The sequence below is a fragment of the Macaca fascicularis genome, chromosome 12 (assembly GCF_037993035.2).
Source record: "Macaca fascicularis isolate 582-1 chromosome 12, T2T-MFA8v1.1".
Classification (NCBI taxonomy): domain Eukaryota; kingdom Metazoa; phylum Chordata; class Mammalia; order Primates; family Cercopithecidae; genus Macaca; species Macaca fascicularis.
In genome coordinates, this window is record NC_088386.1 from 111,840,248 (window position 1) to 111,857,629 (window position 17,382).

Below are 17,382 nucleotides of genomic sequence, written 5' to 3' on the forward strand. Positions count from 1 at the left end.
ATGGAGATTGGCATGAAAGAAGTCTATTAGCAAATTCCTGTGGAGGAGAGAAGGAAGACAGGCTTGGAGAAAGGGAGAGATTTAACAAAAGCCTCAGCCAACCTAATAGGGAACTCTGGAGCAATGTAAGAGAGTATGTGTGTGTGTGTGTGTGTGTGTGTGTGTCCATAAATATTTTCTATCTCAAGGGAATACAGTTTTTGACCTACCATTCTGATGGGTAGAGAAAGAACACATTTGACAGATCAGTGACCACAAACCATGTAGCTGACATTGTCTTAATCTATTCTAGCCAAGGTTTCACATCTGGTACAGATGCTGCAGTTAGGGTTACTACTTGGCTGAGTTTTCAATAGTCCACTTTCATCCAGTGTCTAGTTTTTATAGAGGTCAGACTGGTGAATTAAATGGAATTATGATAAGGCTCAACATTCCCACACGCTTTAGGTCTTGAAGGGTAGCACTAATCTCTGCCTTCACATGAGATGGAATATTAATTTTGGTTTACTGTCTTGGCCAGGAGGTGGGGCAGTTTCAGAGGCTTCCACATGGCTTTCCGTTTAAGACAATTCTAACACACACACCAAGAAAGGAATGGCGGTTCTGTCAACTCCCAAGTATGTTCAGTCTGATTATTTATTCTGAAAGTAAGGAGATGACAGGGAGTCTAAGTAGGGAAATGATCATTTATTCTGAAAGTAGTATCGACAGGGACCCTACCATTGGGTAGAGCCATGAATTCAGTGGACCTAGTGCTAAGTAATACATGGAAAAGAACTCCTTGTATTATCTGAATCCCATATGCCCCTCGCTCCAAAAGGTGGACTCTAGTGATACTCTGGTCCTGAAGTATCAATGTCAGCTTGGACCTTGTGTCTCAGCACCCTCAGATTATTCATGTACTCCCCTTCCCCAGTGTACAGTTATCCAAGTAAATAACCATAGGGGCATCATTGCTATACACACTTGCAGTGGTTTTACAAAGACCTTCTTGAAGACCTAGACTTTCCTTCAATCAGCAGTTTCTGCATTTGGAAAATAACAAAGGTCTGAAAATTTGGCAAAAGATTACGACCTTTTATTAAGGAGGCTGTGCCCTATCTCCTGATCACCCATCCTTGAGGTCTTTTGAAGGTATCGTTTGAGCAATACTCATTTTATACCTATTTTGCTCCTAAAGATGCCATGTTCCATTAATTGTCTCCAAAGCTCTGTGCAGGAATCCTTCGACCTGGCCACTCATTGTGATAATTGTATCCATTTGTCTTCTGATAGTGACTCACTGCCATTGGGCCTCTGTTCTTCCATGTCCATTGCTATCAGTGAGCTCACGTCTGTAACAGCATCTGGCCTTCAGAACTGCCACTGAGCTTCTCAGGGATGCTGCTGCCCTCTGACCAATGCATTCCTTATCCCTTTAGTACATGCGTCCTCTGTGCCTTCCTGGGTGTCCCTTTGCCCTTAAGAAAGCATAAATAATATTCTGTGCAATACATCCATGAACTGTAAAACCAGGTGTTTGATCTACTAGTTATAGGGTTTTTCCCCTGGTGCATATTAAAATAAATATTAATATAAAAACTTCAATCCATCTACCACCCAAAATCAACCTCCATACACAGATGAGCCTTTAAGAAGTACTAAAGTAAGAAAATAAAAAATGAGTACTAAAGTAGTCGACAGGGAGACAAAAAGTGGGAAACTCTCGGCCTCCCACACATCTGTGGCTCCTGGTCCTGCTAAGCACACTGTGACATCTCCAGCGGCCACCTGAGGCACCCCTGCACCTCTCTCATGCACTGCCATGGCCAGTGGACTTTAGCACACATCTAATTCTTGACTAGCTTTCGGATGATGGGAGGTCCTTAAACCCATGAGTGTTTCAGCCTCTCTGCCCTTTAATTTAAAGGGATGATGGGAAAGAATATCTATCCCTTCTTATGTCAGAAATATAATACACATCCAGCTGAAAAGTAAATACAGGAGTCTTTTAATTCCTTGTAAGGAAAATTTCCTGGATAATTCCATGTATTTTAATAATCACAGAGATAGTCCTATCCTTATTCATTATCAAAATACTGTGGTAACAATTTATACTCTATAGATGCAAACAATCTCATCTATTTTGACATAAAAAAGGCGGAAAGGCAAAACGCAAATTCTGAGACAGAGATTAAAACAACACAACATCCTTAGATTTGTTTATTTTATTGTTTGTTTCACTGTTTGAATGTTTATCTTGCAAGAGCCTACAGAAGTGAGAGAAAATATCTGCAGGCTAATTCTACATAACATGAGACAAAGATTAAGCACTAAATATAAAAAATAAAACTTTTAATTTACTTATTAAACTAGGAAGAATTTTCCTGAAACACAGCAGTTAAATTGGTCTGCAATGCATTAATAAATGGAGAATACGGATCTTGCCTATGAAATATTTTAAACACTGTGGATGCTACCAAAAAGCTCATTGGTATGCAAAAATTTTCAAGTCACAATCCTCTAAGCAGACTAAATACAAGTTAGTTTTTAACCTGAATTCAGAAGTGCAAAATCTGTAAAAATAAACATATTGTCATTGTTCTCAGCAATCTATGGATTAAACTTACAAATCCTTAAAGTCTTTTCAGTAAAATGAACCATGATCTCTTGATAAGTTCCTTGCTTAAGTGGCAAGTAACTTTTGAAGCTGGACTTCTCAATCTGTAGAGAAAAGCAACCTGCATTTGCAGCATTGCTCCCTTTTGAAAATTATCTTCTGAACTGAAGAAGGTCCAGCAAAGATCTTCAGTGCAATACTCTCTGCATATGTGCAAAAGTCTGCATGAGAGTTCCCCCCACAGGTGTAGCTGCCAGCCAACGAACCAGAAACAGATGAAAGACAAGAGAAGAAAACAGAGGTCAAACATTTCAGTTTACAGATGCTATTCCAGATAAAATGCCAAGGGCATGGCCGGGCACGGTGACTCACGCCTGTAATCCCAGCACTTTGGGAGGCTGGGGCAGGCGGCTAACAAGGTCCAGAGATCGAGACCATCCTGGCTAACATGGTGAAACCCCATCTCTACTAAAAATACAACAAATGAGCCGGGTGTGGTGGCACACGCCTGTTGTAGCCCCAGCTACTCCAGAGGCTGAGGCAGAGGAATCACTTGAACCCCGAAGGCGGAGGTTGCAGTGAGCCGAGATTGCGCCACTGCACTCCAGCCTGGGTGACAGAGCAAGACTCCGTCAAAAAAAAAAAAAAAAAAAAAAAGGCCAAAGGCTTTTGGAATAGAAAAGGACAATATACAGAGATGAGAGAACCAGATATCAATAATGTTGGGAATTTAAAATGCATGTACCACACATGAACACAGAACTCTTTAAATGCAGCTGTAGGAAGTTCCATTTGGGTCTCCCTTCTGAGCAGTACTCCTTGTCATTTCCATTTTTTTTTTTTTTAGACGGAGTCTCGCTCTGTCACCCAGGCTGGAGTGCAATGGTGCAATCTTGGCTCACTGTAACCTCACTACCCAGGTTCAAGCGATTCTCCTGCCTCAGACTCCTGGGTAGCTGGGATTAAAAGCGCGTGCCATCACACCTGGCTAATTTTTGTATTTTTAGTAGAGACAGGGTTTCATCATGTTGGTCAGTCTGGTCTCGAACTCCTGACCTCATGATCCACCCACCTTGGCCTCCCAATGTGCTGGATTACAGGCGTGAGCCACCACGCCCAGCCACTCCTTGTCATGTCTGTCATCTGATACATCTATACTTCTGAATAATCATAACTGATACTCAAAGCGATGCCCTGACACCTCCAAGGTTCTACAAGGTGACCAAATCAGAGAGGTTACATCATGTCTAGTATTATTTTGGGGTTAGCATACATTTTATAATTATTATTTTAAAATTGGTAGTCTGTTTTGAGACTCAGTGACAGCTCTCTCTATTAATCATATTGTTTTATGAACTGAAATAGTCCACTCTGTCAGTAGGATTCATGGTCAGAGATTATGATACAACCAAAATCAAAGCTGGGGCAATGGGGTCTTGGAATGGAACCACCCATTATGAACTATCCATCTGACCAACTCTGTAACTTTCCTCCTAAATGTGAGATCACCAAGGCGTTTCAGTGCACCCTGCACAATTCATGGGGCAGGGTCCTCAGATTAAAGACTTTACATTTATGTAGAATTCATTATCATTTTTCACTAAGCAAACTCTCTATTTGCTCACTCTCTTCTACATGTAATTGTCCAACTTTGGTTGACTGCTGAGTCCTCATGGAAGAATTTCCATTCTGTCCCTGAGCCTCTCCTTTAGGGACTTGGAAATGGAAGGTAGTGCAGTTCTTTCTGGCCATCTGCCAGGCATGGAACCCCAGGCTTCTTGGGGTAAGTTCGACGAGCAAGCTTAAAGAACTCTTCTGCAGCATCAAGTGCAATGAGACGGTCCTGCAAAAACAAACAACAAACCAAAAACCTGCTGGCAAGATGGGAACCAAGACATGTCAATAGGAAAAATCAATCTAACAACAACAAAACCCACCCTGGAAATGACAATGAGCACGTAAGACGTTTATTAATTTTTTCCTAACAAATGTAGAGACACACCTTAATCCTTTACTTACATTATCCAAGAAATATTTCCCCACTCCTTAATGTCCTTTCAGATTATTTTTTAGTCTTATAGGTTATATAAACAATACTTCTCACGTCTCTTTGACCTACAAATGGTTCAGAAAACATACTACACAGTAGAATCCACTGAAAAAATACAAACTCTTGAGCTGGAACCCAAGCCTCAGTAGGTCTATGTGTGATACGGAAATCCGAACTTTTAAAGCTCTTTAGGTGATTCTGATGCTGCGGGCCACTGGGAATCAAAGTATATAATGCCAGCATCTGCCACCTCATCTGTGATAGTGATGGTGGTGCTGGAATAAGTAGGATAGTGAATAGTTTTTAAAAGGCAAACAATTGAGGCAGAATTAGGGCAGATGAAAAAAAGCATCCACTTACCACAACAAAGAGGTATCTCTCTGAGAGCTCCCAACTTGTTGGGAAAATATTGGTTTCTTCAGCCAGTTTTAACAACATCTCTCGAGCTTTCCTTGTGTTTTTCGAATCACTGATGGTGCTGAGTTTAGTCACTGACAACAAAGAGTCAGCTTCCTTCTGAAAACCTAAGGTAGAAAAATGTACCACTCATGTATAGTAGTCCCAAGTTAACAAGTGTCCCGCAATACGGTCCCCACAGGAGATTACAAGCAGACCCATGTGGATTCTGTACAAGTATAAAGCATCAGAAAACTGAAGCCAAAGGCACCATTCCATGTGCTGCCTCCCAGATCTCTGTGATTGCCTGGATATTTAATTACAACTCTTTTGGTATTTTTTTTTCTCTTTGTTAACTTTTCCCTCAGAGCCTCAGATACTCATCCACCAGCTGCTTGCCACCTTGTTTCTGGTTTGAAGCCCTCTTTCCTGTCCTCCCTACTGTTTTACCTTCTCCCCTGTCCCCAGAATTCCTACCTGCCTCCCAGCCTGCAAAGTGGTTCCCTCCAGGCTGTCCTTCTCCAAACCTAGATTTCCTTCCTCAGGGTAATATGATTAGCTGGTAAAAACCACTTACCCAAAAGTATAAAGAACTCAAAGACTTAAACCCACTTGGAGTAACTTACATTGTTTAAAAAAAAAAATGGCTATTAGCTCACAACAATACTGGATGTGCAAAGAGGGCAGAGGTCCCATCCCATCCCACTGCATGCCAACCAAAGCAACAGAGACTGGTCACATGGCACCCCACGCTTGAAAAGTGATGATGCCAAGATGTCATGCTCTCTTTCAAAGCAAAAGGATCAAGGACTTCAGAACTGATCAATTCACTTTTTAAACACTGAAGTAGGATTATTTTATAATGTGGGGGTCACATTTATTACATCACAATCCTGGGACAACTAAGAAAAATCATTATCATTAACCATTAGTGATGAGGGCACGTATCCAACCTAATGTCACAAGTATTTTTGCCAACCTTGACAAAGCTTTTCTTCCATACTTCTTCTGAAATTCTACACTGAGTTTTGCTGTCTGTCTTGCAAACAATATTTCTCCCAACCTGCTTCATCTTACAAAGCTATGACTAATTGGTCAACACCCACATCTAATTAAATTAATGTACAATGCCAAAAATAAATAAATAAATGGTAGTGCCTATATGACTGCACTGGCCTGTGTACCCTATACTAGGGACAGATGGAGTAACACATGGCAGAGTGTATCCAGAAGACATGGACTGGTGACAACAGAAACATCAGGCATTTATGCTTGAGGATATAAGAGCAAGATTGGGAAAATAATTAGTACCCAGTAGCCTTAATCAGTCAATTATTGACATTCCTTTTATAAAAACTATGGTGGAGAAATTGAAGAATAATGATCACAACTAGTTATTTTTACCATTTCACAATCTCTTTCAGACTTACCTAAATCTTCTAAGATGCGCTTCCATCTGTTTCTTACTTCCCTTCGAACCTGCCGCAGGGTATGGATATCATAGTTGAGTTTCTGCCACTCCTGTAGGAAAATAAAAGTTTAGTTTTGTTTATACCCCTTGGCTTAAACCTCTATCTCATTCCCAAACCTCATGTTGCTTAAACACATGGCTCTTCTCTTTTATTAATCTTCAAAGCATGCCTAAAAGAAGAGAAGGAGACGGATGAGATAAGTTGATAGGAATAGTATCAGCTTCCACTGCTGGAGAATCTGCTCTGCACCAGGTGATATGGCACCTTGCATAAACTATCTTACTGAAACTCTTCACATTACATAGTCTCTCAACTTAGTGATCTCACTTGTAAAGTGGAGTTAACAATGATAAATATTCCATTTAAGAATGTTATAAAGACTGATGGCATACAGAAAGCACAATATCTGCACACAGTGAGCCCCTAATAAAATCTATATATTATTAAAGCCATTTTATAGATGCAGTAACTGAGGCCCAAAGAGCTTCATTGGCTAATCCAATGTCATCAGCTAATAGGTATCAGAATAGATATTTGAACCCAAATCTGGCTCCAAAGTTCATAAGAAACTGACACACACAAAAATCTATGTCTCCTTTTGTAGTCAGAATAAAGTAGACCTGAAAATCCCAAGTTTCTTGATTCCTGGGCAATGTTTCCTTCACTATATCTCAGCAACATTCTTTTTTACTTATATTCCTTTGATAGGATGAATCTGTCACAAATTCAACTTTATCAACTGATTAAAGTTCTTTATCAGTCCTATGTATAGGATGCCATCATGTTGTTCCAATATAGAACTTGAATCTTTTAGGAGCATTAGGATCTTTATTGAGATAAGTGTGCCTTTAAAATGTCAAAGAAATTTGTTTTTAACGAGCCTTGTCACTACGGAGCAGTCATTTTATAGAGTATACCTTTTACTGTTTCTTAGCAAAGACATTAACCACACAGCTATCCTAATGCACAGACCAAAAGAACATCATTCTAAATGCTCAATTTAGGACTCAAGTTATATGATATTTTGACTCCTCTAACTGAAAATGTTTCAATGATGCCATTATTTCTCTACTAAGTTCTGTTCAAGGCTTGCCTTGTTGATTGCTAATCAACTCATGACTGGTTAAGAAAACCCAATTTAGCTGCCATTTCCAAATGTTTATAGATATCACTTTGAAAAAAAAAAGGTAGCAAAATTTTGTTATGACTGCATTTTAGATCTTGAATCTGCGGATGGCACATCTGCAGGCCATGGGCTTTCAGCTATTTTCTAGAAGTCAGGAAGTGGCAAATTTGAACACTTTCACCCAGTCCTCTTGTATTTTACCAAAGACATGTTGAATGTGCATGTGCACGTGTGCATGGTGATTGGGGTCAGAGACAAAGTCTGTGACCTTGGAAGAGGGCAAAGTTAACTAAGTCATATAAGAAATATGCAACCCTGGCCATATCTTTAGCATCATGTTAAAGCATACCTATCTCATCCCCCACAGACTATGTAAGTTGTAGGGGAAAAAACTCAAGTACTGCTGTCTTCATTGGATGGACCTTATTATACTTACTTGGCCACTCAGTATAGCATATTGGAAAATACTGTGGGTGCTGAGCCTGAGTGTCTGGGTTTGAATCCCAGCTCTGTTATTTACTGACAGCCTGACTTCAGAGAAGTTCTTAACCTCACTGTTCCTCAGTTGCTTCATCTGCAATATGGGGATAATAAACCTACCTACCTCATTGGCTTATTGTGAGGATCAGATGAGTTAATGCAAGCCCTTAAAATGGAGGTTGGTCCACATGCTCCTCCAAATCAGTGTAGCACAATTAAGAAACAATCCTAGGTCAGGCCCACTGGCTCACACCTTTAATCCCAGCACTTTGGGACACGGAGGTTAGCAGATCACTTGAGGTCAGGAGTTCCATACTAGCCTGGCAAACATGGCAAAACCCTGTCTTTACTAAAAATAATAATAATAATAATAATACAAAAATTAGCTGGAGGTGGTGGCGCACACCTGTAATTCTAGCTACTCAGGAGGCCGAGGCAGGAGAATCGCTTCAACTCAGGAGGCAGAGGTTGCAGTGAGCCGAGATCACACCACTGCACTTCAGCCTGGGCAAGAGTGAGACTTTGTCTAAAAAAAACAAAAAAAATCAGAGGGCCAGGTGTGGCGACTCACACCTATAATTCCAGCACTTTGGGAGGCTGAGGCAGATGGATCACCTGAGGTCAGGAGTTCAAGACCAGCCTGGTCAACATGGTGAAACCCCGCCTCTACTAAAAATACAAAAAAAATTTGCCGGGCGTGGTGGTTTGTGCCCGTGGTCCCAGCTACTCGGGAGGCTGAGGCAGGAGAATTGCTTGAACCTGGGAGGCAGAGCTGAGATCGTGCCACTGCACTCCAGCCTGGAAAGCAGAGCAAAACTCTGTCTCAAAAAAAAAAAAATCCTCCAGGACTCAGAATTATTTCTACTATGAGCATGGAGGACATGATACATTACATTATGCAGTATGCAGTTTGTGAGGACCTCCAGAAGAAAAATTTATCTGCTCTAAGTATCAGATGGTTTTATCTTTCCTAAAAATTATTTCGTCTTTCTGGATGCTGTAAATTTTATAACTGATCCGTTTCCATTTGTGCCTGAAAATTTCAAGTACTTTCATGAAAAAAAAATATATATATACATATATATAGGGTTTCACAAGCATTTTTGAATTACTTCAATTTCTGGCTACTTTTTATGTCTTTATTCATATTTTCCTCTTTCTTTCCTGTCTTATTCTAGTTTATCTTATCTCACTATACTTTCATGTGAGTCGCCTTAACTCCTTTTAGATAAAAAGATGGCAGTAAAATAAGAGAAATATTAGGAGGAGTTACACTGTGCTTATTCTCAATGAAAATGACTCTGCTTGGCCGGGCGCGGTGGCTCAAGCCTGTAATCCCAGCACTTTGGGAGGCCGAGATGGGTGGATCACGAGGTCAGGAGATCGAGACCATCCTGGCTAACACGGTGAAACCCCATCTCTACTAAAAAATACAAAAAACTAGCCGGGCGAGGTGGCGGGCGCCTGTAGTCCCAGCTACTCAGGAGGCTGAGGCAGGATAATGGTATGAACCCAGGAGGCGGAGCTTGCAGTGAGCCGAGATCCGGCCACTGCACTCCAGCCTGAGCGACAGAGCGAGACTCCGTCTCAAAAAAAAAAAAAAAGAAAATGACCCTGCTTTCTGGAATTCATGAAAAGTGACCAGATTCTTAATCACACTTGATTAGAGACCCACTCAATCCACGGATGAGTTGCCTCATATGTTCACACAACTTTAACTTGTGAAACAAACCACTAGGTGGCTTCGCCAACTTGCAATTAGAGGTCTCTACCAATTTTTCTTGTAGCTCCATAGGCTGATGTCTTAGGCCTTGTAGGCCTTGTTCTAAGTGAAGCCAAATCTCCGTTTTTCAGAGACCCATTCATCATTGGATTATCCAGGCTTTGGACTTCTAAAACATCCTTCCCTTCCTGCTGTCCACCTATTAATCATTTTGCTATTCCTAAATATCCACAATGAATGTTACATGAATTCATTCAGTTTCAGTGCCTGTTATTCTGATAAAACATTTTTTGGGGAAGTAACACACAGCTAGTAATCAATATGAGATTAAAGATCTGCTAAGGATGAATCCATAGTTGATGCATCTTTGGATCCCACCTTCCCCTACCATGGTTTGGGGACAGCTTGCACATGACAGGTGCTTGTTAAAATTAGTGGAATGAAAATATGGATGTCATACTTCCATATTATTACTGTCTTCTTTTGACAGAATAGTCATGAATAATCATACATGAAAGTATCTGGAAATTTTATGCAAAATTTAAAGCTCTAAAACAACTAGAAGCATTGGTAGGGTTTTAACTAAGAATAGGCACTTGATTAAATAATTGGTAAGAGGAGAATCTGGATTCTTCTTAAACAAGTGACTCCAAAGAATTGGATCTTGATATGGTTTGGCTCTGTGTCTCCACCCAAATCTCATGTTGAATTGTAATCCCCATGTGTTGAAGGAGGGGCCTGGTGGGAAGTGACTGGACCATGGAGATGGTTTCTAATGGTTTAGCACCATCCCCTTGGTGCTGTCTGTCTCGTGATAGAGTTTTCACAAGATATGGTTGTTTGAAAGCATGTAGCGCTTCCCACTTCTCTCTCTCTCTCTCTCTCTCTCTCTCTCTCTCTCTCCTGCCACCGTGTGAAGAAGGTGCTTGCTTCCCCTTCACCCTTCTGCCATGAGTGTAAGTTTCCTGAGGCCTCCCAGCCATGCTTCCTGTATAGCCTGTGGAACTGTGAGTCAGTTAAACCTCTTTTCTTCATAAATTACCCAGTCTCAGGTGGTTCTTTATAGAAGTGTGAGAACAAGCTAATACAGATCGAAATGCAGCAAATGAAAAATAGTGATGTAAAAAATTTTATCCAGTTACGTCTCTCCACAACTAAAGAAACTAACTCCCCTACTCCCTGGCGTTAGAGCAAGTCTTCTGATGTCCCTTTCCAATTTTTAAATAGTAATGATCTATTTTTTTAAGTTTGAAACAAATATTTTGAAAATAACAGTTAAAGGTCAATTACATATTCTTCCCAAGTGACTTCAATGCAATTCTACCAGACATCAAAAGCTAAAGTCTTATTTTCTAAAATAATATTATTTGTTTCTCCTTAATTTCTGAAATAATATATTCTGGTCAATGTGATGCCGTGGGCCTGAACTTTAACAATGGGTAAATTAGCAAAGGTGTAGCAAAAGAAAACATACTGAGCTAATTTCATAAGATACCTGAGAACAAGTCAAACTGAAAAACATAATTGAAAATCAATAACTGAAGATGTTTATAGCTGAATTCTTGGGGGTTTTTTCCTCATCAGTTGTTGGCCAAATCAGATTAGGGTTGCTAGATAAGAAGGTTGAGGCAACAAGATGAAAGGCAGAAAAAACTCAATGTCCTGCCACCATCAATGGCTAATTCTCCTCCAGCTTTCGATCCCCAGGAGCTGACCTTGACCTTGACCTTGAGTCCTGATTTAAGCTCCTCAGATCACTTCCTCATGCATAAAACTAAAACAACATTTGATTCTTTGACCAGCATCTTCCCATTTCCCCCACCCTTTATTCCCCGGCAATGACTGTTCTATGTTTCTATGGGTTTGATTTTTTAGGTTCCACATATAAGTGAGATCATGCAGTAATTGTCTTTCGACGCTTGGCTTATTTCACTTAGCACAATGACGTCTAGGTCCATCCATGTTGTCACAAGTGGTAGGATTTCCTTCTTTGTTAAGGCTGAATAGTATTCCATTGCAATATATTTAATAAATTATCTTTATCCATTCATTCATCCAGAAACACTTAAGTTGTTTCCATATCTTGGCTATTGTGAATCATGCTGCAATGAACATGGGGGTACAGATATACATCCCCATGGTGTATATATGGTGACTATAGTTAATGATACTATATTGTTTACTTGGAATTCAAGATGATTTTAAGTGTCCTTACTGCATGCACACACGCGGGCACACACACTGATGGTAGTTATGAGTGGTAATGGATGTGTTAATTAATTTGACTGTGGCAATCACCACACAATGTATATGCATATCAAAGCATCATGTTGTATATCTTGAATATATATAATTTTCACTTGTCAATTAAATATTTTAAAACATAACATTTGATTCTCATCTATATTATTGATTGTAGATAAATGGGATAGTTTAAAAGTACTTTTTATTTCTTATAAAAAGGTGACTTACACTCTTAAAGAAATATACTCTAACAATAACATATACATTTTAAATCACCTTAAACTCTTAGGAACATCTTCAAAAGAGATCAATTCATTTTTAATTATAAAAATAATATAATCACATACAAATACAATAACAAAGAGAACAGAAAGATACAAAATGAAAACTAAAGGTTTTCATTTTTCATTTACTCCTCTTCTTCCAGTCTAATTCCTCAGAGATAGCTACTGTTCAACATTTCTTCTTCTTCTTTTTCTGATAGCTACTTCCATAACTCCAAGAATAGGCTTATACTTCCAATTTTCTCATGTGTTAATTTTAAACTTCCTTGTACTCCCTCTATGAACAAAGAGTAACTTAGCTTTTCCTCTGTGCACATGTGCACTCTCTCTCTTTCTCTCTCTTCCTCTCTTTCTCTCTCCCCTATCTCATTGCACGGGAGGCTGGAAAAGTGAGGAAGCAGATTATCAATAGCACTTTGGACAACCACAATTCATCACCTAAGGTTGGCACCTTGCTGCCCCAAACAAAAACTGGGTTCTGATGGCAAGGAAGAAATAAAGGGCATGAACACCAGGGCAGCTAATATGTTTGCCACAAGTAATATGATGTTTTCTTTGCCAACATCTGTTATCCCTTTCTCCCATCAATCTATTAAGTACACCCAGACTTTCCCTTGCAGAACAGTTATAGTCTTAGCTATCAGAGCAGACATTGATTGGCTTATGCCAATAAACTCATTTGGCTGAATCATCCAAGGAGTGTTTTTAAATAGCCATGGATGGGATTCACTTCCCAGACCAATGACATCAGAATCCCTTGAAGGGATTCCAGGTTTGCAATCCAATGACCTAAGCCAACTGGCATAACCTATTGGTTCAGGGATGGGCACATAACCCAACTCAAGCCAAAAGAGAGGCAGTGAAATCCATGAAGCTTCTGGAGCAATCAGAAATGGTGTTTTCTCTGTCCTGCATAATGTGATATGAAGCTGCAAAATCAGGAAATGCTCTCATCACTTTGATTAGCCTGAGAAGAGCCAGATTAAACAAGAAGTAACACTCAGAGAACAAAGTTGAAACAATCACAGAGATATAGAGCTTATGGATATTCTGAGCCTCTGGGTCAATTCTCATCTGAAGTCAGACCTACTTCAGGAACTCTCTGTTATCTTAGCCAATCCATTTGGGTTTAGACAACTGGAGTTCTTTTTCTGGCCCTTGCATTGGAAAGATTCATGTTGCAAAGCCCACTCATTGAGTATATAAAGGACAATATAGATACCACACAAAATGTTAGTTTCATATTTTCCCACCCTCGCCCTCAGGAAAAATTTTCAGTGTGTGGATTTATCTAGCTGGGAATAGATAGGGCTTACAGAGGATGCAGTGTTAATGGCTCTGCCTAGATCCCCATCTTTCTGTCCCAAAAGTGTCTTAGGCAATGACACAGATATAACAGCAGCCCTTGTCTGTAGCCAGGGCTTACTTTATGGTACCTCCCCTGAATTCTGTCCAGCAGAGCAAAGCCTCTAACTCTCATGAGATGTTGCTATAACAAAGGAAAGAGGTGGCTTATATCTAATTGGCTAATTTCTTCCGAAGATTCAAGCAAGAAGGGTCTAACTATGATTGACTTAACCATTCAACTCTCTTTTTTTTTTTTTTTTTTTTTTGAGACGGAGTCTCGCTCTGTCGCCCAGGCTGGAGTGCAGTGGCCGGATCTCAGCTCACTGCAAGCTCCGCCTCCCGGGTTCGGGCCATTCTCCTGTCTCAGCCTCCTGAGTAGCTGGGACTACAGGCGCCCGCCACCTCGCCCGGCTAGTTTTTTGTATTTTTTAGTAGAGACGGGGTTTCACCGTGTTAGCCAGGATGGTCTCGATCTCCTGACCTAGTGATCCGCCCGTCTCGGCCTCCCAAAGTGCTGGGATTACAGGCTTGAGCCACCGCGCCCGGCCAACCATTCAACTCTCGTATGAAGACAGGTTGAATCCTTCTGGCTGGATGTAATGACCAGTTCAAAGTTCACGTTTGATTAAAAACTTGGAGCTAAAATCTATTCACCATCTGAAGACCAACCATTAAGATGACTTTGTCTTTTGTCTTTCTTGGATGGTGAAAAACCATCTTCAGAGGAAGATGTTCAAACTCAGGCTAAAATGATCCTTATTGTATTTGATCCGTGCGCGCGTGCGCGCGCACGCGCGCGCACACACACACACACACACACACACACACACACACAGAGAGAGAGAGAACAACTGAAAGAGTATCACTCAAAATGTTATAGATGACACTCTGGTGAAGTTAGGTAATTTGTCCCATGCCCAACTGCAAACAGCAGCTAAGCCAGAACTCAAATCTAAATGCATCGAATCCCAAAGCCCACAGACCCTATAAAAAAGAAAAAAACAGAAAAGAATGACTATTGTTGTTTCCTCAAGTCCTGCTTCTTTTTTCTTATGCATTCAATTGTTTTATTTTATTTTTTTAGAGAAGGAGTTTCACTCTTGTTGCCCAGGCTGGGGTGCAATGGCACGATCTCAGCTCACTGTAACCTCTGCCTCCTGGGTTCAAGCAATTCTCCTGCCTCAGCCCCCCAAGTAGCTGGGATTACAGGCATGCACCACAGTGCCCAGCTAATTTTGTATTTTTAGTAGAGATAAGGTTTCACCATGTTAGTCAGGCTGGTCTCGAACTCCTGACCTCAGGTGATCCACCCACCTTGGCCTCCCCAAGTGCTGGGATTACAGGCGTGAGCCACCTCGCCTGGCCACATTCATTATTTGTTAAGGTAATACATTTATATGATTCAAAAAGTACTAAAGGCTCTGTCCCCCAGTCACTAGTATTCTCTCTGGAGGTAATTAATGTTACCAATTTTAGCAGCATTTTCCCCATAAATAGTAGCATATTATACCTTGTACTTTTCACTTTATAATATGTTTTAGCAATCAGTCTTTATGAAAATGTAAGATTTGGGCTCTTTCTTTGACTTTTTTACCATTTGGTATAGACAGAAAAATATTTTCTTACATGTGTCTTAAAACTTGAACATTCCTTAAGATTTTTGGCTTCCTAGTCATTCTTTCCAGTATCACCGTTGAAAAGCATTAAGCTTCCACATGGATTCATGCACTATATACAACCCTTCGGGAATTTTCATTTCAACTCAAACCACACACTAAAAGAATATGCCACATGGCTGGGATGCTGACAACACTGCTTTACAAAAATTAAATACATCTAAATCACAGACTAAAAATTAGAGTTGTTAAATACTTTTACTTGAAAGTGGCAACTTCTTGGTAAAATGAATTCTTTGAATATGATGACTGTTGTCGCTTTCCTTCCAGTTTTCACCCATTGACATCATCTTATGCTGCTTCTACTTAAAATGAAGAGGGATCATCTAAAAGATAGAAAAACTGTATTGACTGCTTCTCCAGTTTAGTCTTCTCTCGTTTTGTAGGTAGTGGGAAATATCAGATAAGGTGGAGAAAGACATATAATACACGGTGGGGATCTGGATTGCCACCAGCATCTAAGAAATCCTCTCATGTTTGCCTTTCACAGAGAAATGTGAAACAGATGATGCAGACTAGGGTAGTTCTGCCACTACTAAGGAGTACACAGAACTGTTGATGTCAGTCTGGAGAAAGGTCTCCAGTAATGCACCGTGGGGCTCAATTTTGGAGCTGATTTTTATCAGTGACTCGATGAAGTCAAAGATCACAAAAGTAGAAAGGATTACTACTAGTACATGGAATTATAATGTCAAACGTATAACAAATAAAGCCTGTGAGGCACAATCTAAAGACCAAAATTTATTAGGAATAAATAAAAATACACTCTATTTTTAGGTTGAAAAAAATCAACACAGCCAAAGCAGCAGAACTGGCTACACAGCAGTTCATGTGAAAGAAAGGCTGAGGGCTTAGATAAACCAAACATTACAATCTATCCAAAATGTGGCATTCATGAGGATTAATGAGTTTAAGAGATTAGAGTGGTCCCTAAGAAATGGTAAATACTCTGCAAATATTACATCTATCTATCTATCTATCTACCTTCCTACCTACCTACCTATCTAATCTATCAATCACCTATCTGCCCTTTTTTGCAGATGCCTTTAAATCCTTTTTGGGTTTTGTCAGGCGATACAGGAAATAACATGTTATATTGAAATAGCCTGTAGAAATTAAATTTCTAGAAATTAAAAATTTTATAGTACATTTCATTTCTTTTGGTGTTGCTCGTTGTTGTTTTTGGGATAGTGTCTCACTCTGTTGCCCAGGCTGGAGTGCAGTGGCATGATTGTGGTTTACTGCAGCCTTGACCTCCCAAGCTCAAGCAATCCTCCTGCCTCAGGCTCCCGAGTTGTTGGGACTACAGGTGTGCACCACCACACCCAGCTAATTTTGTTTATTTTTTGTAGAGATGAGGTCTCACTATGTTACCCAGGCTAGTCTCAAACTCCTGGGCTCAAGTGATCCTCCTGCCTTGGCCTCCCAAATTGTTGGGATTACAGGCATGAGTCACCATACATGGACTAAAAATCATATAGTGTGTTTCTATATAAAGTCTAAAAATTATACTTCAGTGTTCCAGTTGGGGAGCGCTATGTTGCCCTATGAGACAGATACCCTTATAATCCATCTTAAGATGAGGAAACTGAGACTGAAGTAACTTCCCCAAGCGCACACAGCAGGTAAGTGAAAAGCTGGGATATGAAACCCAAACAGTCTGGTTGTGCCACCGACACATTGAGCCACCGTCCACCCTGCCTCTTCAAACAGGACGGGAGAGGGTGGGCAAGGGAGGAAGGAAGGAAAAGAAGTAGAAAAAAGAGAGAAAAAACAACTGATTTGAGAAAAGATCAACCTGAAGCCACGCTTCCTCAGCTACACCTGAGGAGGAACTAGGAAAACACGACTGAAATCTGGGGAGAAACAGAACTTTTCTAGAGGCAGAGATTCCCCGCATCCAGCAAAGGATGCTGCCAAACCCAGGGACGATCTTTTTCTGAAGGGTGGATTCACGGGACACAGCGCCCTGGTGCTTCCTCTGA

The 17,382-nt window shown here is 40.4% G+C and overlaps 1 protein-coding gene across 2 annotated transcripts in view; it reads right to left on the reverse strand.

Moving 5' to 3' along the window:
* Positions 1-2,192: 2,192 nt before the first annotated feature.
* Positions 2,193-17,382, reverse strand: part of MREG (melanoregulin) — a 74,447-nt gene continuing 59,257 nt past the window's right edge. For both annotated transcript variants that reach the window (XM_005574222.4, XM_074010025.1), the window contains exons 3-5: positions 6,476-6,566; positions 5,010-5,173; positions 2,193-4,442 (exon numbers count right to left, since the gene is read on the reverse strand). In XM_005574222.4, coding sequence (XP_005574279.2) covers positions 4,308-4,442; positions 5,010-5,173; positions 6,476-6,566 — 390 coding nt within the window. In that variant the 3' untranslated portion in view covers positions 2,193-4,307. The remainder of the gene's footprint in view (positions 4,443-5,009; positions 5,174-6,475; positions 6,567-17,382) is intronic.